This window comes from Osmia bicornis, chromosome 1 (assembly GCF_907164935.1).
Source record: "Osmia bicornis bicornis chromosome 1, iOsmBic2.1, whole genome shotgun sequence".
Classification (NCBI taxonomy): Eukaryota; Metazoa; Arthropoda; class Insecta; order Hymenoptera; family Megachilidae; genus Osmia; species Osmia bicornis.
Window position 1 is genome coordinate 3,904,684 of NC_060216.1, and position 24,897 is coordinate 3,929,580.

General features: G+C 35.3%; 1 protein-coding gene across 1 annotated transcript in view; it reads right to left on the minus strand.

The window, feature by feature from the left end:
* LOC114881186 (structural maintenance of chromosomes protein 4) overlaps positions 1-24,897 on the minus strand; it is a 29,781-nt gene that overhangs the window by 4,486 nt on the left and 398 nt on the right. Inside the window, exons 2-8 of the mRNA XM_029197890.2 lie at positions 24,587-24,854; positions 24,329-24,520; positions 24,094-24,270; positions 23,336-23,628; positions 22,247-22,526; positions 20,199-20,795; positions 1,353-3,517 (exon numbers count right to left, since the gene is read on the minus strand). Of these exons, the coding sequence (XP_029053723.2) occupies positions 1,353-3,517; positions 20,199-20,795; positions 22,247-22,526; positions 23,336-23,628; positions 24,094-24,270; positions 24,329-24,520; positions 24,587-24,853 (3,971 nt within the window). The 5' untranslated portion in view covers position 24,854. The remainder of the gene's footprint in view (positions 1-1,352; positions 3,518-20,198; positions 20,796-22,246; positions 22,527-23,335; positions 23,629-24,093; positions 24,271-24,328; positions 24,521-24,586; positions 24,855-24,897) is intronic.

Consider the following 24,897-nt stretch of genomic DNA (forward strand, 5'->3'; position numbering starts at 1 on the left):
GTACTCACCGGGCACGGTTGCTTCGGTGACTTCCTGCGCCAGATCGGTCGCGAGGCGACGGCTGTATGCCACCACTGCGGGGCGAGGCGGGTCTCCGCGCAACACACACTGGAGCATTGTCCAGTGTTCGCGCGGGCCCGTCACGCCCTACAGTGCGAGTTAGGAGTGGATCTCTCGCCGGCGAGGATCACTGGAGGTCTTCACAGAAGGAGGTCATTGCTCTGAAGGAGGAGACGCCGTCGGGGGAGGCCCCTCGACCCCATTGCAGATAGGCGGCTCCAAGGTCGAGCCGCTGGGCCACAGGTGGTCGGGGCTGGGGCCTTGGTCCCCATTGTACGCGGCCCAAGGAGTAGCTAGCGTCGGGCGTGGCCTTCGGCGTCGGCGGAGTTGGCAAAGGTTAGACCCACCCCCGAGATGGGGCGCAAACGCGCTAAGGGTGAGGGGGTCCCGGAGTGTTCGTCAGAGATCCCGGGGCCCTCCCTCAAGCCCAGTGCAGGCCACCGTGGGGGTTTTAGCAGGTAAGAATCCTACACTACCCCCGGCCCCTCCCCAGGGGGCTGGGGGTGTCTTATAGAAGATTTCCCCCACGAAAAAAAAGGTTACTCTAAAATTCCGATCGCCTTTAGACCGGCCACGCGAGTCACATGTTGTAATTTAAGCATAACTAGGACCCCGACCAAATGGTGCTGTTTAAGCTGGGCACAAACGAGCGCAACGCGGCAATACTGTAATGCCGCGCAACAAACCAATTTCTGTCGATCTTTTCTTCGGGTTTGCCGCGTTCGAGCCCAGGTACCGAAAACAATGAACTGATGACGAATGCGTGTTGAAAGCCGCGGCGCGTTCGTCTGTACCCAGCTTTATAGAAACGGTAGGCAAGCGAGCCGGCGCACACACGGCCGCGTGCGTATACATATAGCCAGAATTAGCTGAATTGTAACAATATTCTTTCGGAAATATCTCGCAAACTAATAGAGTCCGACATATACATAGCTTAGAGAAAAAAAGGAGCTTATGTTGTCATATTTTACAACATATTTAAAAATTATAGAAATCGGAGGGGGGTAGCTCTTCTACAAGTTCACCTAATATTGTTGCAAACTTCTTGCTACATGAAATAATATACTATAAGATTTTAATATCATTTAAACATTTGTAATTATAAATTTTTCTTTATATAATGTTAAAATTTTTCGATATCATATAACCTTTTAAATAAATTTCTAGAATAGAATAATACTTTTTGTTTAAAACTATATTTCTTTTCAAAATACAACGAAAGATTAATTAATTAATAATTTAAAAATTTCATAAATTAAATACACTTATTTTAAGAAGTTCATTTAACTTACCTAAGCGAATTATTTTCAATTGTTTCCTGAATTTTATCTATAGTTTGTACATTATTTGTACTCTGTGTTGTACAGCCAGACTTACTTTGTTGACTATGCACAGAGAATTTTTGCATCTGCGATGGATTACTTTTAGAAGTAATTTGCGTTGGAGGAGCAATTCCATTCTTTTCGTAATATTTTTGTAGATCAACAGTTACGCTCTTTGTAATATTGTAAGTTTTATATATACCAACAAGGAAATCAGCCAACTCAAACATATTTGATCGTAAAGATATAACAATAAACTGTGCATTCTTTGTCCTTTCTTTTATATAATTTCCAACGATTGAAACATTCTTGAAATCCAATGCAGCATCTATTTCGTCCATAAAATACAAAGGCGTTGGCTTATAATGATGCAGTGCAAACACAAGAGCTAAAGAACTCAAGGTTTTTTCTCCTCCACTGAGATTACAAATATTTTTCCAAGACTTTTTAGGTGGTCTTACGCTGAAAGCAATTCCTTCACTAAATGGATCCAATGAATCAACCAATTCCAATTCTGCATCACCTCCTAATGTAATCATTTGATACATTTCCTTTAACTTGTCTGTAATAACAGAAAAACCTGCAAGGAACTCTTCAATTCTACGCCGTCTGGCTGTTTCATAAATATCTCTTATCCTGTTACGCTCAGCTGTTATTTTTTCTAACTCTGCTGCACGCTTCAAATACAATTCATCCTTTTCTATGTACTCATGAATTAATTGCATATTTGGAATTTCTGTGGGCAACCTCTTCTTCATTCTGTGTAAATTATTCGAAATAACTTTCTCATCTGTTTCATCAAATTCTTTCTCTGTCAATTCTTTTAATTCTTCCAGACTTTCCCCAGGTATTGCTTGAAGTTTTAATGCAGATATTCTTCTTGTTAAATCTGGAATTCTTTGCATTAACTCTTTGATCACACTCTTGCATTCTTTTAATTTTTGATCCAAATCTATTTTAACTGCTTTCATTTTATTTTCTGTGGTTTGTAAAACGTTTAATTCTTCTTTGAGGGATGACGTAAATTCATCTCTTTCTGCCAACTGCTCTGTAAATTCATCGAGTTCTTTCAAATACTCTTTTCCTTGTTTTTCTAATTCCTGTTTTTCTTTTTCAATCTCACGCAATCTTTGTTCAGAGGTATGCACATCATTCTCTAAACTCTCTATTCGCTGCTCAAGCTTCTTTACATTTCTCTCCGCAGTTTTAATCGCGACTTGTAATCTACAGATTTCGCCTTTAGTCGTATCAATTAATTTATTTAAATCAGCTATCTTTTTCTGCTGATTTTTCACCCTGACACCTGATAATTCTTCTATTTTGGTATTGATACTTTTTACTTCTCTCTCAAGAGTGTTTGAATTTTCTTTCACCTTTTCGAAATGCTTTTTAGTAACCTCCATCGCTTTCTGTAACTCCGCAACTTTTTTAGGGTTCGATACTGAATCCTTAACCTTCTTTTCCTGAATTTTGATCTGCGTTAATAATGATGGTTTCTGTTCCTCAAGCGCTTTTACTTCAATCTCCAACTTTCCTTCACTGACCTTCATATTCCTTAAATTTACATTTAGAGTATGAATCTGGTTTTCTAAAACCTGAGATCTAGCTCTAAGCTCATTGCACTTCTCGTTGGCTTTGTTTAAATCTGTTTGCAACCTTTCAATGTCAACAGAGGATAGTTCGTTCCTCACTAGTTTCTGCCCCATTCTGCCTTTCATGGCTGACCTTCCGCCCCCACTCATCGTTCCAGATAATTCTATTAATTCGCCTTTTAGCGTAACTACTCTGAAACGCTGCCGGCCATACGCAATTCGCGTTGCCTCGTCTAAATCATTTGCTACTAATGTATCTTGCAGACTGTAGTAAAATGCGGGTAATATTCTCTCATCGTCAATTCGTATCAGGTCAAACAATCTTGAAACATTTTCAGGAGTTTGTATTTTTTGCTTACATCTTGGTAGTAAATGTTGCTGTTTTTCTAAAGGAATAAAGGTTGCTCGCCCTATATCATTCTGACGTAGAAATGTTATACATTTTTGGGCAGTATCTACAGTATCTACTACTATATTGTCTAATGGACCACATGCTGTTGAAATTGCTACATCATACTTTGCATCTATAGCACCCAGATCACCCTGCACATACAAAAATAAGATATAATTTGATACCATTACAGTGTCTGATACAATTAATCCAGTGTTCTTCAATGTATAGTACACGTGCAATCATTCTTAATTTGAGAATCAGTAACTCATGGAATCATTATTGGAAAAGAAAAGAAGAATTATTTCAAACATGTGTATATTTCTCAATAAATTATAGTTAATGTGATAACTTGAACAGTTTCAAAATTCGCTGGAGACCATTCGTGAATCCTCGTTCAACTTCGTATACGAACATATAATACCGAGCATGATAGGTTTCTCTAAGAAAAATGGCGATGTAGGAAAGGGGAACTCCACCACTCGCTATAAAACCCTATAACGTATGAGTAACTAATCAGAAAATAATAATTCCCAAAATTCTAAGCTTGAAAATATTACTATCAATATAATTTTTAATTATCAAATGTTATAAAATTATAAAATATAATATACAAATTAAATTTCAATGTATTAAGATTTGAAAACAGAGACGCAAGCAGGCTTCAGAAAAGGAAGAAGCACAATGAACATTTTTATTCTGAACTATGTGGTAAACAGAGAAATCAAAGAAAAAGGAAGAAAACTATATGCTTTCTTTGCAGATCTAACAGCGGCTTTCGATAAAGTAAACAGAGAAAAACTGAGCAAGGTTATGGAGGAAAAAGGAATAAGTAACACTCTAAGAACGAGAATTAACGAAATTTACAAAGAAACAGAGAATAGGATAAGAGTTAATGGGAAAGTATCTGAAAAGTTTTGGACAACGAAAGGATTAAGGCAAGGATGACCACTAAGCCCTACCTTATTCTCGTTATACACGGCGGACCTTGAAGAGAAATTGAGAGAAGGACAAGCAGGAGGAATGGTGATCGGAAAAGAGAAGTTTTGGTCACTGTCATACGCAGATGACATCGTACTATTAGCAAAACATCCGCAGGATTTAAAGGAAATGATAAACAGAATGAAAAGATACTTTGAAAGAAGAGAGTTAATGCTAAACGCTGGAAAGTCGAAGATAATAATTTTCAAGAAAGGAAGAAGTCAGAAGAAAAAGGAGATATAGAAATGGGGAGAAGAAGAATTAGAAGAAATAAGACTTCAAATACCTAGGGTATCACTTCCAGAAAAATGGAGAAACGGAGATGCACTGGAGAGAAACAGCGAAAAAGGCGATGATAGTGATGAAGCAAACATGGGGAATAGGAAAAAGGAGATTCAAAAACAACTTTGAAAGAAGGATGGAGATCTACAGAAGTTTGGTGAAAAGCGTTATGATGTATGCAGCAGAGATATGGGGACGGAGCGAATCGGAGAGACTTGAAAAACTACATACAAAGTACATAAAATGGGTATTATGATTGGACTTCAATACACTAACATATATAGTAATGGATGAAACAAAGGAGGACAAAATAAGAATAGAAGCAGGCAGGAGAGCAGTGAGATACGAAGAAAAACCAAGGACGAAAGGAATTAACAAGATAATACTAGAATGCTGGAAAGAGGTAGATACAAAATGCGAGAAGAAAAGATCGAAATGGGAAGAACAGAGAAGACAATACTACGAAGAGAAAGGAATAGAAATAAAGGATGTCAAAGCTAGATGCACGGGAGACCTGACGCTAGCAGAAAATCTACCACAGTTAGACAGAGCGGAGCAGTGCCAATCATTTTATGACAGAATAGTAATAGGAAGGTATAACAGAAAATACAGAGGGATAAGGGAGGAAAACCGAGCTTACTATTTGCAAGCAGAATACAAAGGAAGGGACCAATCAATGATTGCAAGGTTCAGATGCGGGAATGAAGAAAGTGGCAACAGATACTGGAAAAACAAAGAGGACAACGTCTGTAGAATGTGTGGATTAGGAGAGGAGACAATAGAACACTTGTTAGAAGAATGTAGGGAAGTATAAAGGGATAATGATTTAATAAGGTGGAATATTTTGCAGGGTCAAGAGCAGGGGAGAAAATGGATGAGGGAAATAATTCGAAGAAGGAAGGAGATAGGCCAGGGACAGAAGATCTGAAGCTCACGGACGTTATTGTATTAAAATTAATGTACATATCTTATAAAATATTGTAGGCGCACTCACGTGCCAAACTCCCTTTCAAAGCCGAAAGGCAAGAAATAAAGCTATGTATCTATCTATCTAAGATTTGAAAATTTCAAAAATCAATTTAAAAAATTTAAAAATCTCAAAAATGAAAATTTTTGAAGTTTAGAAAAATATTAACCCTTCATCACACATATGTTGTATATAGTCGTGCGTATTATACATATGTATACGCACATTCACACTGCAAATGTATATTCAAAAAAGTTGGTTATAAGGGCATATTTTTCATTCTTTCGTATGATACACGTGGGTTAACTAAAGAGGTGGTTTTTCAGATACAACAAAAGTTTTAAACAAACGGCAACCAAATGTGTGTTTAACTTTCTTTTATAGAACATTTTGTTCTTATAAAGTTTATTTATTATTTATGTATTTGCTTTTTCTGAATACTTATATTTTGATCCAATAATTAGTTGGATAAATACAATAATTGGAGTATATCAAATTCCAGCTTACCAGTTAAGCGTTAATTATAATATTTTACACGCGAGTGGCGGGACCTTTTTCTCCTAGAGCGCCATTTTTCCTAGAAAAACCTACCATACTCGCTACTATACACTACGAGTCTATAAATTTTAATTATATCATGCTAATACTAATAACACTGTCCAACAAATTTTAACTTTTTTTTTGTGTTCCGATCTCCACTAGGTGATTCTTATAGTGCTTTGCACGCTGATTACAAATCTGCAAACCGTTTTGTTCCTATACGTACAGTTTTTGAGAAATTTGATTTTGAAAAAAAAAACATATTTTTCAGATTTATACAAATTTTCTGACGTAATTATAAAAGATATTGAAATTCTATTTACACTGAAAGATTCTGTAGACTTTCCTGTATACAACGATACCTACCTTTAATACATTATAAATGTTTAAGTATGTTTAAACAATCATTGAACGCGGAGGGACCCCGATTTGGCACCAATTTTTTAGGATATTTTTCAATTTATCTGAAAAAGTAGAGGTCCAGCGTAAAATCGAATTATACCACGCGATAGAGCAAATTTTTATCTTGAAAAACTACCCAGAGAAAGTTGCAGCATCTATTTTTTTATCAAGCCAGAAAGCGTAATAGCTTCGCGGGACACGAAGTACCGACAGTGGCGCTCCGCGTCAGGACGGTTCCTCGGCGTCCCGCCAAATGCTGTTGCCTTAAGTCCTGACGCGGAGCGCCACTGTCGGTACTTCGTGTCCCGCGAAGCTATTACGCTTTCTGGCTTGATAAAAAAATAGATGCTGCAACTTTCTCTGGGTAGTTTTTCAAGATAAAAATCTGCTCTATCGCGTGGTATAATTCGATTTTACGCTGGACCTCTACTTTTTCAGATAAATTGAAAAATATTCTAAAAAATTGGTGCCAATTCGGTGTCCATCCGCGTTCAATGATCGTTTAAATATACTTAAACATTTATAATGTATTAAAGATAGGTATCGTTGTATTCAGGAAAGTCTACAGAATCTTTCAGTGTAAATAGAATTTCAATATCTTTTATAATTACGTCAGAAAATTTGTTTAAATCTGAAAAATATGTTTTTCTTTCAAAATCAAATTTCTCAAAAACTGTACGTATAGGAGCAAAACGGTTTGCAGATTTGTAGTCAGCGTGCAAAGCACTATAAGAATCACCTAGTGAAGATCGGAACACAAATTCGCTGTTGGACAGTGTAATTTATATAATTACTTTTCTTATAATTACTACTTTTTGATTACTATTTTTTAAATCATAAATTTTGCTCTATTAAAAATTTATTATATGTATTTGATTTCATTTACATGTATCTTTAAATTTTAATAAAATATTTATAATGAAATATACTTCTTTATTTTTATTTATTACTATTATCCTGATAAGAGGGTACTTGTTAATGATGAAAATTTAAGAAAGAGTACAGGATATCTGAATTTTGAGAAATGCTAGAGTAACTTGATAATCAGTGAAATAAAATATTTATATACTATATTCTGTCGAAATACTACGTACGTTACCAATTAGTATAAAATATACAAATTAATTCGGTGCCTTTAACATTATTTCAAACTTCCCCGCAGTTTCGTAGATTCAAAATGTTACTAATAAATAGCGCGAAATTATTAATTATTCGAATAGCTGAAATGACCATGACTTTTTAAAAATAAATCTACAATGGAAAGAAAAAAAATGAATTAATTAATTTGTGTATCTAACAAGTATGCAAGTATGCAAAATATATGATTAAAATGAAGATGTATATTAATATAACATAATTGAATATATTAAAAGGTTTATTTGAGAAAATGTAATAATATTGTTATTTAAGATAGTATACGTTGTATACGTTGATGTTACTAGGTAGCTGTAGGATGAATTTAAAAATTGTATAACTCCAAAATTTGATGATTCAGAAATTTTTAAATTCCAAAATTGGGAAGTTTGAAAATTTCAAAATTACAAACATAAAAAATTCTAATTCTGATTCTATTTTTATTGGCAAATTCACTCAAGAAGAGTGAACGATTTAAGTACAATATGTATGTACATACACTGATCATGAGTTGCAATGAACTTGTCGCAGTGAAGTTGGCTCCAGATTTACTGACACATTCACGCCGCGTCGGTGAGACGATTGGCGAGGTGCACGCGGAGGGAGGACTGCCTATGTTAATAAATAGAATACTAGTGTATCGACATTTTGGTCGGTAAGTGACATAGCGATCTTCTTATGACTGTCGCGAAAAATAATATCGATGCGATAAATCGATTTTTAACGTTTATTTATAATATAAAATTCTGGTTGTTCTCATTGTAAAGAACATACTTTGACGTATAAGAAAGCAAGAAGACGTGAAAATCGATTTTTCGCATCTTTATCATTTTTCGCGACAGTCCATTTCACATTCGACCTCATAAGTAGGTTTCGGCCTTATAGGTAGATCGCTATGTCACTTACCGACGACAATGTCGATACACTAGTATTCTATTTATTAACATATGCAGTCCCCCCTCCGCGTGCCCCTCGCTCAGCGGCTCATCGACGACGCGGCGTGAATGTGTTACTGAATGTGTAGCCAACTTCACTGCGACAACTTCGATGGGACTGAGTGTACACTGAGTCCCATCGAAGTTGTCGCAGTGAAGTTGGCCACGCATTCACTCACCGACGCGGCGTGAATTCGTCAGTGAATTTGTAGCCAACATCACTGCGACAACTTCGATGGGACTCGGTGTACACTGAGTTGCATTGAACTTGTCGCAGTGAAGTTGGCTACAAATTCACTAACGCATTTATGCCGCATTGGTGAGTGAATGCGTGGCCAACTTCACTAACACATTCACGCCGCAGCGTCGGTGAACCGATCTCGCCATTGGCTCACCGACGCTGCGTGAATGCGTTAGTGAAGTTGGCCACGCATTCCCTCACCGACGCAGCGTGAATGCGTTAGTGAATTTGTAGCCAACTTCACTGCGACAAGTTCAATGCAACTCATCGTACACGAACGGAGCGTATTCGTGTGTTCTGCCCTTCATTACTTTATATTTTAAATTTAGCGGTTTTTTATGCAACTACCTTATTGGTTGACAATCCAATATAAAGAATTTTAGGAAACGTGCGTAAGAGTGCACATTATATCCTTACATCGCGAGTAAAACTAAGGAATCTAGTTCCGACAAAGAGAAATTCCTAGTTACTTCAGTGATTATACATAGATATGGGTGGTTGTCAAAGAACATAGATTTTCTATGTTTTGTGAGTTTTAATGTTCTTAACAGCATTAAACATGACCAAATGGTTTTTAAAGTAATATAATTTATAAATTATGTAGCGCCCCAACCGATTTGGAGGAACTCGAATTCAGTGCACCTTGGTACGAAGCATCGTGTCAGACAAAGGAGTTGTATGTATAACACAATTTCTCCATGATCCGCCATCGGGTACAAGAAGTATATAATTTTGACGAACGAGCAGAGTAAAAGCCACATTTTGGAACTGCACTCTGTGACGCATTCTGTGAACACTTTACTTTAGTTATAAAGTGAACTCTGTGTCACTTTACTTCACTCTCTGTCAATTCAGTCCCGCAGTCAACGATATTCTCTCTGGCACTCTGTGCCATTCAATTACATTAACAGTCGACGATTCAGTCGTGGGTACTCTGTGGGTGAACGCACTCTACCTCCGCCACACCTAACCTATACAACCAAACACCAGGCGGCCAACTGGAGTTCGAAAAGGACATAACTACACCAGGAAACATGCCATCAAAATGTATCGCGTTTATCACCACCCTGCCCCTTTCTCCGGAAACCCCCAGACGAGGAGCCTCAATAGCAGCAAATGCACCTCACTTCCTGCCGGACCCATCCAGTGAAAACCACGCACGTGCTAACAGCCCATGCAACCTAGGGCAAAGTGAGTCGACCAAATTCACCACGATCATGTCTTCCCCTAATAAGAAACTCAAAATCGACGTTAATCAAACCAATCTCACGACATTCCCCGGATCCAGTCCCCGGACCGTCTCAAAACTGAACCTCATTATCCTTACAATAAAAAAATTCTATTCAAAATCAAAACTATCCAAAGGGCTCCCGACCACCTCCGCTCTATATCAAACTGGCAGCAACCGAACTAATATCCTTTAGCCGTAACTTCCACTCCATAGTGAGTGACAGACTCCAGCTCAAGTTCTTAGGAAATCAAGTGCGTGTCCAATTCCTGGATCTCGAACCTTCTATTATGGTCAATATAGCCTTCTTAAATGCCAATTTATAATTCCACACTTATTCACTATCATCTGAAAAATCCTTAACCACGGTCCTTAAAGGTCTCCCTAACCTCACTCCCGATGCCATCTTGATGAACTCCAAGCAACCAATTGCACCCCTATTAAATTCAACAATAATTTCACAATCTACAAAATCACCTTCATGCCGGGTACATCTCTCTCCCAAGTAAGAAAATTAGGATTCCTCTTTTACTGTATAGTTTATTGGGAGAAGTTTAATAGTAAATTGCCATATTCTCAATTTTATCGCTGCCAAACTTTTGGCCACTCGTCTGCCAATTGTAATAAAACCCTTAAATGTGTCAAATACGGAAACGAACACCCTACCAAAGATTGCACCAAAATCATTGAAACTCCTCCCACCTTTACTGATTGCCATGGGAACCAAACAGCGAACTACTCTCTGTGTTCCAGGCTCCTCTTCTATCTTTCCGAAAAGGAACCACCAGCACGTGGACTATTCCCATAACCTCTCTCGATTCGACGCTCGAACTTCACCAACCCTTCACCATCACTTCCCTCCCTCTACCTTACCATCCATACTCACGAAATCCTCTACCCAGGGCAAACTCTATGGCGAAACCCTAAAATTTCCCCCATCTAAACCCTCAACTTTACCCACTACCTTAACTCCCCAGTTAATCGAAATACAGGAATTCTCCAACCTCTGGTACGAGATTTCCGAACTCTTCGATTAATACCAAGTTATCTACTACCACCAATCCCATAGAAAAGTTCGAAGCAGTATCTAAAACTCCACATACTCTCTTTAGATAATGAACCATTACACTAAAAATAGGAAATTTCATGACATGGAACGCCAATTCCATATCTAACAAAATCCTCGAACTTGAATCATTTCTCATCAATAACAACAAGGTGGGGCAGCCATCCAGGAAACATGGCTTACCCCGGACAGATTCCTATGACTACTGTAGAATAGTGGATGATTTCTAGTGTTAAGCTTACAAGGGAACATCGGGGACTGATACACACCGATTTTGATGAAACTTTGCATAAATATTTATTAGACCTGTTTATGAACATAACTGTAATTCGTTGCAGCCCGTTTTTCACTTTGAGGGAGATATCAACCCTTTTATTCGGACCGCCATTTCTATATACGTGCTTATAAATCGTAAACAACAAAAGATATAAAAAAATAGTTGAAATAAAAGTTATACCGTTTCTTGAGGTCTATAAAGCTGCGTGTAAATTTTTTTTTTAAATCATCCTTTATGCAAAATTGAATTCCCCCTCTCCCTCTGTTTTGAAAAACTTTCCTTTTTGCTCAATCAATAAAAGCGCCTATTTATTATGAACTCAACGATGTATTATAGTGTACAGTTGTTTTAATTATTCCAATGAAATTTTTGATTTAAGATTTTTGATCTGTCTGTATTGACCGCTAACTTAACTTATACTTGCAACGTTGATAAGATTTTTGATAAGAACCATTTTTCCATTCGTTTTACGCATCATTTTCATAATTACAAGATTAATTTCATCATCATATGATGAAGTACATTTATTTTGTAGATTTTCTACAATATACAGAGTACTTGCAGTGTAATAGTACAATTGAAAAGACGGTTAATCTACATATAAAAATAAGCTGAAAATGTAGATTAACCGTCTTTTCAATTGTACTACTACATCGAAAGTACTCTGTATATTGTAGAAAATCTACAAAATAAATGTACTTCGCCATATGATGATGAAATTAATCTTGCAATTATGAAAATGACATGTAAAACGAATGGAAAAATGGTTCTTATCAAAGATCTTATCAACGTTGCAAGTATAAGTTGAGTTAGCGGTCAATACAGACAGATCAAAAAACTTAAATCAAAAATTCCATCGGAATAATTAACACAACTGTACACTATAATACATTGTTGAGTTCATAATAAATAGGCGCTTTTATTGATTGAAAAAAAAAGTAAAGTTTTTCAAAACAGAGGGAGAGGGGGAATTCAATTTTGCAAAAAGGATGATTTAAAAAAAAAATTTACACGCAGCTTTATAGACCTCAAGAAACGGTATAACTTTTGTTTCAACTATTTTTTGGTATCTTTTGTTGTTTACGATTTATAAGCATGTATATAGAAATGGCGGTCCGGATAAAAGGGTTGATATCTCCCGCAAAGTGAAAAACGGGCACCAACGAATTATAGTTATCTTCATAAACAGGTCTAATAAATATTTATGCAAAGTTTCATCAAAATCAGAGTTTATCAGTCCCCGATGTTCCCTTGTTAGTCATACGAATACGTTTAGTTTAGGTTAAGATAATTTACGATAGGGTCATGGTGACGCGTCGAGGGCCTGCAGAGCTGACGAAGCGGGGATTGCAACGCGCTTCCTCTCCTAGGTCGTGAAGTGAAAAGGGTTTTTCTGCCCCCCCCCCCCCCCCCCCCCGTCGAAAATCGGGGGTCGAGGACCTTACGAACGGGTCAGTCTTGATGTATTGTTCGTGTTTTAGTCGTTTAATCGCAGTTTTGTCGCAGCTTACAAGGAAGGTTAGGGAACCCGGAAATTCCAAAAATTATGAAACTTCGCATACAAGTACAGTAAGTCATCCGTAATACGACCCTGTTTTCCGTTGGTGCCATAATTCGGTTTTAAAGGGTGAAATTACCCCTTGAAAGAAATTCGGAACTTTCTTTTTTGTGGAATATCTTAAAAACGGTGAGAGATATGAAAAAAAAGTTTAAACAAATGTTGCACAGTTCTGTTGTGTTTACAAAATGGCGTCAAGAAAATGTTGGGGGGGAGGGGTAACTAAAAAATTATGCACTTTTCAAAAATTTTCTTGACGCCATTTTGTAAACACAACAGAACTGTGCAACTTTTGTTTAAACTTTTTTTTTCATATCTCTCACCGTTTTTAAGATATTCCACAAAAAAGAAAGTTCCGAATTTTTTTCAAGGGGTAATTTCACCCTTTAAAACCGAATTATGGCACCAACGGAAAACAGGGTCGTATTACGGATGACTTACTGTACTTGTATGCGAAGTTTCATAATTTTTGGAATTTCCGGGTTCCCTAACCTTCCTTGTTAGTTGTTTAGTCGTAATTTGTCGTAGTTTAGTCGCTTAGTCGTAATTTTGTCGTAGTTTAGTTATTCATAATCTAGCCGGTTCGAATTGTAACTATTTATACAAATATAATCTTCACTTAATTCAAATCCGACCAGCATTCGCTTCCGCCTCACCATCGTTAAATCCCACAATACAAAACTACAACGTAGTAAGACGCGACAGTCCTACCTCTTCCGCCAGAGGAGCAGTGGCCATCTTTTCCCCCTATCCCCTTTCTGACACCGACTTGCTGAAAGCCGTATCTATCAAATTTCACTCACCCTCTCTCACCTTTGTAGCTGCTTACTGTTCTCCTAACACCAAGCTCACAGCTAATCACTTCAACAAACTCATCTCTCATCGACCCCCATTCCTTATAGGAGCAGATCTCAATGCCAGGCATCAGCTTTGGAACCACTTTAGACGAAACGCTAACGGTGCTTCCCCCCAAACCACTGTGAACAGGCCCCATGCAAATTAATCTTCCACATTCGCATAGTTCCTAACCGACAACTCCCGACTTTAGACATCTTCCTAACGAACACGCATGGTTTTCATAACTGTAGAATCACCCTTGACCTCAGCTCTGACGACATATCCATAACCCTAGTTATCCAACAAATAGCTTCTCTCTCCATAACGCAGACCACCCCATATACAGACTGGAACCTTTGTAGGTAACAAACTCTCATACTCCCAATACATACACTGCCGTCCATAAGTCATCGGACACTCTTTAAAACAGAATACTCTTTTTAAAATTGGACCAAATGACTTGAGGTTTTTCGTGAAGCTACATAAATTATTTTACTAAGATATGTGCTTTTGTCGTTTCAAAAAATTACAATTTGTTGAAATCGTGAAAAGAAATAGTGAAAGGTAATTTTTTAACTTTTTTGTATGAATCTATAATGAAAATTTAAAATATATCTTTCGTAAATTCAAATAAGTTATGTGTATGCTGAAAATTTCATCGAGATCGGTCAAGGCATTTAAAAGTCATAAGTAATTAAAATTTTAAAAAATCGTGACTTTTCATCTAAAAACGTGACTAGTTATGTTCTTAGATGAAAATCGCGATTATCGCTGTTACAATGAAAAATGAAAAATCGCTGTTATAATGAAATATAACAGCTGAATTGTACGTTCGTCTTTATGACTGGTATCCCATGCCAGACACCATTCATAAAATATTGATACACGGACCGACAGTCATATCTTCACTATTACTTCCAATTAGTCAATTATCGGAAGAGGTTCAAGAACCCCGTCATAAAGAAATAAAAAGATTTAGAGAAGGATTCTCCCGTAAAACATCAAGAGCAGATACGAACACTGACATCCTCCACAATCTATTGATTTCATGTTATATATCAAACTTCAGACCACTTCCCGACAAAAAATCACATATTACTAGAGATATTTATGTTCTTTTGAGCGATCAAACGACAGACCTAATTTCCGACCAACCAAACGATAGTAATAATAACTATTTAGATTATAGTTAAGATAAAGTTTAATATTATTTATGGATACCTAATTATGAATACTGTTTATTCAATATAAATATTAAATTATAAGCATTATAATATAGTATATTATTTATAAGTATTTAGTTATATGTCTTATTTATCAATTATTAATATTTAAATATCAAATTATAAACATTATTAATTATTAATATCATTCTAACCATTGTTTCTATTTTATAAATATTTATAAATATCTAAATATCAACATTATTGGTTAATTATTAATATTATTTATTTTTAAATATTGGTTGCGCTCCGTATTTAGTTAACAAATATTGTTTATCAATCATTTTATTAATTATTTTAATCTGTTCTTCAACTAAACCCTCTAGATTATAATTTTCAACTAACAAAATAAAACTTAATGCACTGGAAAATATATATGTATATGTATTTACATATTATAAAGCTTGCAATCAGGAATTATTTAACTCAATCAGTAGATAGTTATTAATAAACTAGATAAAAGTGAAAAAACGTCTAATTAAAAATTTCAATTTTATAGGGTAGAAAACTCTTTATAAGGCTACCTTCATAAAGGTAGTATTCTATGTAGTAAAAAAAATATAACATCAAAATCAGATTCTACGTGTTAAAAAAGCGCTAATACTGTTCTCTTTGTAATAAATGCTGCATAATTACGAGAGGTATGAATTTTGTCCACCTATTTTATGATTTTGACCCACTGTCCCACGGCCAGATCTATCTTATCACCTCCCCCCTCCAAAATACAGTGAACGCAACCTTGGAAAAATTTTATCTAACTGACAAGGGGAGTGCACGGGTGTAGAAATCGCTTTTGGAATGGCACTAGGTGGAAGTTGTAGTATACATGTAGGGTTACAAACCCTAATGGGGTTATTCAGAATGGGCCTTCGTTTTTGAGATATTTTAATGTAAAGTTTCAGGTATTCTCACGAATCTGGTATTACATGTAGGTAAATCTTGTTTAGAAGATGGTTTTGTGGTTAAAGTGGTAAAGTGCTAGCCTACTAGTGAGACGGCTTGGGTTCGTATCCAAACTTGTGGATTATTTTTTTTTTACTAATTTTTGTTGTGAAAGTATACTTCCATATTATACATATTATATAGTATACGTTATACATTATTTTACATAAATTTAAAAATTGCAAATGCACTTATAACATTTTCTTATTCTAATCCTATCTTTCGCTGGTGCTTTTATATTTTTGTATTGTGGAAATATTTGCCTGTGCGAATGTTTCACACCAAAAGTTGCATTTGTCAAGCAGATAAAATAGGATAAGGATCACACCTACCGGTAAGGGTATTCGAAAGATGGGATTAGAATAAGAAAATGTTATGTTATAAGTGCATTTGCAATTTTAAAATTTATGTAAAATAATGGATAACGTATATTATATAATACATAATATATGGAAGTATACTTTCACAACAAAAAAAAAGAAAAAAAAATATCATCTAGAAATTTGGATTCGAACCCCAGCCGTCTCGCTAGTAGGTTAGCGCTCCACCGCTTTACCCACGGAACTGTCTTGTGAACAAAATTTACCTACATGACATACCAGATACGTCAGAAACTTTACATTAAAATATCTCAAAAACCAAGGCCCATTCTGAAGAACCCCATTAGGGTTTTGTAACCCTACATGTATACTACAACTTCCACCTAGTGCCATTCCAAAAGCGATTTCCACACTCGTGCACTCCCCTTGTGAGCACAGAAACCCAACTGCCTTCCCCAACCTAACCAAATTTATATCACCTCAGAATTATTAAAAACTTTTGACCCAACAAAACGAGTGGTCACGATAAAATCTCTCCTCTTCCCAAAAACGCCTTACACAAAGTAATTCTTCAAATCTATTGTAGTGTGTGTGTGTGTGAGCTGAATGGTCGCATGAGTGGGACGGGTGCATGGTACGAATGACGAGTGCTTAGAGCTGAGCGAATGCGAGTGACTGTTTAGGCTAAGGTTTGAGTGTCGAGTGGGGCGAAACGGGGTGCAATGTATGTAAGAGAGGGTGATCCTAGACAATAGGTTTTCCGGCCGGAGGGCAGAGTTTTTGCGAATCATAGCGAGAGGTTCATCAACCGAGGGAGAACTACGAGTGGTGTTGCGAGCGGCGATATTGTGTTATCAACATTTTACGTGTTTAACAATTTAACTAAGATTTTAATAAAATCTTTTAATAAATTCTAAGCTAATGCTTATTTCCTACACTATTATATAATCAAATCCTCATTTCTGCAGTGCTACTTCTCAACCCAATGGAAAATAGCTAAAACAGTCCCAAACCCTAAACCCGGTAAAGTTCACCACGACCCTGCCAACCACAGGCTGATTAGTCTACCTCCCATGCTATCAAAAATCTTCGAAATTATAACATACTTCATACTTCTAGAACACACCCAAACTAGCAACATTATCATCGATCAACAATTCGGTTTTCGTAAAAAACATTCCATAATTCAGTAACTGATTCAGTACCACACCCACAATTTAAACGTCAACAGACCAACTGCAATGTATCCCCAGACCTCCACAAAGGATTTGACTCCATTTGGCACAATGGACATAGCATAACTTATCATACTTCAATCCCCCCCCGCACAACTACCTATCAAATCTTAAATTCTATATCCAAATAAGAGCTGACACCTTGGAACCTGTCGCCATACTAGCTGAAGTACCTCAAATATCGGTGTTCAAACCCCTCCCATTCCTCATCTTCATCAACGACTTCCCCACAACCAACAACGCTTCCCTAGCACTCTTTACTGACAATACTGCCGTGCTGGCCTCCTCCTGGAACCTACAACTCCTTGTGCCTAAAGTATAGCTAGCGTTTGCGACTTCTCCATCAGTTTTTCCAAAGCTGGAAACTAACCCTTATTATAGCTAAGATCCGAGCCATATTGTTCTATAGAAGAAACAAACGCACACGAGCTGGATTCCCCACAGTCACTGTGAATAGTACCACTATACTATGGAACAACCAGCTCACATACTTAGACACTGTGCTTGACTCCAAAATCACCTGGCAACCTGTCATCCTCAATAGAAGGAAAAAGGCTCTGGCCGCCATTGACGCAACCAGACTTTTCATAGGACCGACATCCGAACTCCCCACCAAGCTAGAGCTTCACCTATACTCTACTTGCATCCGACCTGTACTCCTCTGTACGGAGCCCAGGTTTGGTCTGACGCAACAATAACACATATTCAAACCCTACAGAGACTTCAAAACGAAGCTCTTAAAATCATCCTCAACCACCCCACAGACTACCCTACAATGGAACTCCACCGACTTGCTAAAATACCGCAAATAACTACAACCATCAAACAGTTTGTTAAGAATTACCAAACCCATGACCATGCCAACCCCCTGGTCGCAGCCACCTCAGATTTTTAACAAACCAACATTCCATACCCGCTTAAAATCAGATTACTAATCATGATGGCCTAAGCAGGCATCAAGGCAAAGCACACGCCTTAAGCTCCCTCTCCCCTATCACGCAAATTCGTATAAGCAACCATACTACTCTTTTGTTCATGTTGCAGGTTTTTAGAAACTTTTCCCCTGCCTCATCACATGCGGTTGGAATTCATCCAGTCAACATCACGAAAAAAAACACTCTCAGACCAGTCAGAGTATAAGGGAAAGAAACTCCAGGAGATTCTTCGCTAACCATCATTACCAACCACAGGCTCTACCTAATATAAAAAAACGAGCAACAACAAAAAAGAAACAATACCGACTCCTGCATTGTACGGCAGAACTCTGCTTGACCGTTTTATAAATACTTCTTATTTTCTTACGTTCAACTGTTTTTTTTCTACTAACTCTGCTGCAAACACTTCAAATACCATTCATCCTTTTCTCTGTACTCATGAATTAATTGCATGTTTGGAATTTCTCCGCGTGACCTCTAGTTCAAGTTCGACAATCCGCATACGTCGCGAAGAGCCCAAATGGACAACACTGACTTTTCATGCCACACGATACACTTGATACCACTTGGCGACTCGTGGTTCTTTTCGTGTAAAACCATGCAAGCCTGCGATCCGACAACCGGACCATAGCGCGACACTTCGACCCTGAGAGGTAGTCTCCAAAGTCACACGTCTACGCTAATAAGGGACCTTGTACGCTCGTTATAATTATAAGATATTCTGGCTTCTCAAAAGTCTGAATCTTCCTTTACCAATTCATATATAGGGTGGCCCAAAAGGAGCTTCAGTTTTGATTTCGGTGCCATCTCTTTAATTTTATAGATATTCAAATTATTATTTGATAAACAAGTAGACCAAAACTAGAAATTTTTTTTACAGTGTTTTTCAGTTTTAAAATGGCGACTGCGAAGATCATAAAGAAAATCACTGAAGTCATCCAGTTGAAAAATTGAGAAAAAGTCGATTTGTATTCACACGTGTTTGACTCACTTTTTAATGGCCAATAGAGATACGTAATATTGATTTCCAAAACGTGTATTCGTTTTTCTCATTTTTTTTTTTCTTCAAAAGTGATTACAAAGTATTTTTTTCTTCCATATCGAACATCGAATGAAAGTACTGGATCAATTTGATTTATTCATTCTACATGAACGATTCATTATTTTATTTGTTGCTCACGAGCAACTAATAATTCCACATTGTTTTTAATTTAAGAGGATGTAACATTTATCGCACGCTTCCGTTGATACTCATGCTGTGTCAATGCGTTTGTTCACGACCACGAGCGCGGTTGAAATCAAACGCTCTCGTGGTTCAGCGCGCATTCTGATTGGCCAGTGTTTTTCTTTAATAACTCAAAAACGAAGCTTCAACCAACATTTTGGTAAAGGATAAATTGTTCAGAATCACCCCAGCAACCCCTATTTCCGGAAGTTATGTGAGTTTCGGGACACCTTGTATAGACTTTGGTAATAGACATGCCACGAAAATGATAATTTCAACGTTTAAATGTGATTTATCTAAGATCAATGAAAAATTTAGGTTTTTGATAAGCCAGAGTATCTTCACATTAATAAATTATATTATTTTAAAAACCATTTGAGCATGTTTTATGTTCTTAAGAACATTAAAACTCCCAAGACATAGAAATCTATATTTTTAAACAATCGCCCATATACAACACAATATATTAAATTTATTTATCTAAAATTTGTTTTAATTAGCTTACCAATCTTCCAAAAACACCAGGAATTCTGCCTTCTCTTTTCTCTCGCATTAAACTACTGATAACCTTGTTTCTTGATGTATTTGCTTGCATCGCAGACTTTTGTTCCTCAAAAGAAATTCTCATCCTTCTTAATTCAGAAGTTATTTTAATTTCATTATCTTCTACTGTTCTCAATTCTTTTTGTGCTTTCTCTAAATCGCGTTCGCAAGCTGGAATATCATTTTGTAAACTTTGCAACTGTTCTTTCTTCTCCTTTAAATTCTCTGTTGTAGATTTCAAGGAATTCTTTAATTTTTCTAATTTGTTCTTTTCAGTAAATTCTACTGAGGTATATAGCTCTAATTCAGACTGAGCAATATTAAAAGCTGCTTGTGCTTGATCAACATCTTTCCTTAAAGAAATCAACTGCTTTTCAAGTTGAGAACGGTCATTCAATAATGGTTCAGTTTTCTTGCGCAATTCAATCATCAAAGTTTCTAGTACTGCTTCTTCCTTCTTTTTGTTTTTCTCATGATTTTCAATGACTCCCTTACATTCCTCGATGTCTCTGATACTTTTTTCTGGTACTTTACTCAGCTCTTCCAACTTTGATTTCTCCTATAAGAAATATCAAATTATTATCTAAGACAGCAATAAGTCAGTAATCAGAAGCGCGGAAATATCAAATTTGCAAATTAGAAATTTTTGAAATTTGGAAAGTTGAAAATGTAGACATGTAAATATATAGAAATTTCCATTTTCCGAACTTGCAGATTTCTTAATTTTTAAATTCTTAAATACGTCCTTGTCTTTTGATGGACCTCAATGTTTAATTAACGACTCGATTGTTTCAATTTTGTTGCTTATACCTCGAAAAATAGGCCGCAGATTGCAAAATGGTAAAAGAATTTTTGATTCTATTTTCACGAGGTAGGTTCTCGGATTGCATAGTATTTTTTGGACACTCTGTATATGTTATAGCCGTAAGTTTTTAATTTTTATGACATCAGTAAGAACACATGGTAACTATACAATTTAATGCAAGTAAAGTGTTACAGGGGACATTTCCAATTTGAAAATCTGAAAATTTGAAATTCCCAAATTTTTATATGAAGTTATATATTTCTAAAGTGTCCCAAACATTTTTCGCCTCGTTTTGGTTTCACAATTTTGGAACTGTAATTTTGCACTAAATTCAAGATGAAACAATAATTAGTTTCTGTGATATGACAGACCAAAAAAGTCAACATTTATTAATGCGTCAGCCCATACGCTTCAATATACAGACTTTAGTCAGTCCTAGAATTTTAAAAAATGTTCTCAGGAGTTTTGTTAACTGCTTAAAACGAATTTAAACTTACATTTTCAAAATTCAGAATGGCAAATTCAATATAGCTGTATGTATATAAAAAAAATGTTCTTTCATAAAACTGTAGTCCATAATGTAAAAAATTATGAAATTAATTTTCGAAAGTTGTATATTCTAATTGATAGAATATATATAATTGAGGACAAAAATAAGTGGACACTGTTTAAAACAGAATACCTTAATTAAAATTGGACCAAATGACTTGAGGTTTTTTAAAAAACTATAAAATGATTTACTAAAATATGTGCTTTGATCGTTTTAAAAAATTACAATTTGTCAAAATCACAAGAAAAAATAGTGAATAGCAATTTTTTAACTTCTTTTATGTGAGCCTCTAATGAAAATTTAAAATATGCTTTTCGTAGATTTAAATATCGCAACTCTTAAATCGTAACTTTCCACCTAAGATCATAACTAGTCACGTTCTTAGATGAATAATTGATTATTGGTTCAATTTGAAAATTTGTTATGACTGATGTCTTATGATTAAGCAATTATCTGGTACAAAGGTCTATACTAAAATTATGAAACCAAAAAAAAATGACTTTTTGTGTCGCTCTTTGGAAATTTGAAAATTTGAAATTTCTATCATCAGGTTAAGTTTCATTAAAATCGGAGTATTATTTTGGGAGGCCTTCCATTGTAAGACACAATAAAAGACAATATTGTATTTGGCAAAAATGAAAATATTAAATCTTACATTTTTTAAAGTTGCTATATTAGCCTTTCGCCTTTTATTTGTCTCCACTAATTCTGCATGAAGTGATTCGTCATGTTTTCGTATTTTATCAAATTTAACCATAACATCATCCCTTTTCTTCTGTAAATTATCCCATTTTTTACTCTTTTCTGCAATTACTTTACTCTTCTGTTCCTTATCCTTATGAACTTCTTTTATTTTGTCCGTAAGCTTTGATAAATCTTCGTTTAACTCTTTCATTTTGTTTTCATGCTGCTCAACTTCCTTTATAGTTTCAAATCTATTGAAACATAAAATTTCCATTAAATTTATAAATGACTGACTTTATTAACACTGGCGTAACTAAGACTTTTTCTAGCGTAGCCCAGATCCTTTATCCTTACTATCTTTTCTATCGGAATCAAGCATAATAAAAAATTGAAATTCTACAACTTTTATTAGTAACATTTTGGCATATTGGTTGAAATAACAGAGATATTGTAGATGAACAAAGTTCATGAGACAAATGCACACATTATATAGATGTAAAAAAAAATTTACAATTAGCACTTAAACAGATTCGGTCAAGACAATCGATTTTCCAAAAAGTGAATGTGCACATTGAAAGTAAGAATGAAGTTAGAAAATTTAAGTTATGCAAAATATAAATAGTATGTTGTGTTTTTAGTTGAATTATATATTATATTTCGGCCTAAATATTTATTTCTATAAGATTTTTAAAGAGAATCTTAGAATCTCACAATAGAATTTTAAGATTTTAGAATTTCAGAATCATAGAATTAAAAATTTTGAAGTATTTGAATTTTGGATTTTTGGAATTTCGGAATTCTAGAACTTTGAAATTTCGAAATTCTTGAAATTTAAAATTTCGAAATTCTGGAACTTAAAAATTTTCGAATACAGAGATTTCCCATTTTCAGAACTTTCGAACTGTGGACTTTTTAAATGCCCGAAATTGGAAAGTTCGCAATTTTAGAATTTTGAAAGGTTAGAATTTCAAAATGATGAGAGGGCTTGTCCATATTTTCGGAGAACACCAGGCCCATTCTGCTACCTAGTAACATCAACGTATATTAATGATCAAATTACCTTTTGTAACAATAAAGCTGATGTTGTAATTTTATAACCATATTCTCCATTTTCAAATATTGAACAGCCTCTTGCATGGGTTCTTCCAATGCTACTTTTTCTTTCTCAACAATTCTAAGACGATTCAATTTCTCCGTTCTATAATCTGATAAATGTTCTACCTTCTCCGATAACTTTTCCAATGGTTCTTTATAACGGAAAGTTCCAATTATATCTTCCAAATATTCCAACATGCCAGTATCATTCTCATTCTGAGCCTTAGGCTTCATCATTGCTATTTGTTCAACTTCTCCCTATATTAACCAAAAATTCATATAAAATAAAATTATAAAAATATACAGTATGAATTAGCAAGAACTAACTTACTAATAATTTGGCTGCAACAAAAAATGTTTAAAATAAAATTTATTCTATTTAAGATCTGATCCAATAAATATAATTTGAGTTTTTAATATCTTATATTTTGTAATATATATTATCATTTAAACAGTTCTTAAACTTCCAGAATTCTAAAATCCCAAAATTAAAAATTTCAAATATTCTAAATTTTAAGATTCTAAAATGCTGAAATAACAGAGTTCCAGAATTCCAGAACACAAAAATTCTAAAATTCCACTTTAATATCTCACAAAATATAAGGTATAACAAATCAAACTACGTTCACCTAAACAGACTCCATGAATACAATAAATTTTATTTCGAACGTTTTTCATTAAATTATTTGTGATGGTTATACCTACTAATATTGTGATACATACCTGTAGAATTAAAAAGCGATTGTGATCCAAATCTACACCATAAGATCGCAAAAGCTTCCCAATTTCTTTGAACTGTACTTTCTTTTCATTAAGTTCATAATACGAAGAATTATCTTTAAATGCTGTTCTTGATATAACAAACTCACTATTTGGAACAATATCATAATCCATCCCAGGCTAAACAAAATCATTATTTTATCAAATTTGATATAGATAAATTTAGTACTGTACATACCTTATCAATTATTTGTTGGAAATGTACAGACACTGTACACCTATTGATATTTTGTTTTTCGCTTGAATTATGGATCAAAACTGAGATTTTTTTGGACCGAATCTTAGAAGCTCTATATCCAAATACAAATAACATAGAGTCTATGACATTACTTTTTCCACTACCATTTGGCCCAACAATGGCTGAAAAGCACTATAAAGAGGAGAAGAATGAATTCAGAAAGTAGATTTAATATTTTTAAGAAACGTGATTATTTACCTTGTGAAAAGGACCAATAATCTGTGTGCCACCATAACTTTTGAAATTTTCATTGACGATCTTAGTTATCATGAGTCGAGGGCCACTTATATCAGCCACACTGATAGTTTTCAAAGGAGGTGGTATGTATATCTCTTCATCCACTCTAATTCCCCCTTGTTCGTCAGTTATTGGTGCATCAGACTGAAAAACATCTTCAACTACTATCTCCATAGAAGTTCGACCTTTTTCAGAAGAATTTTGACTATCCTCATTCTCTTCAGCCATTCTATCAATCAACATATATATCTTTCATGAAATTTATAAATTTA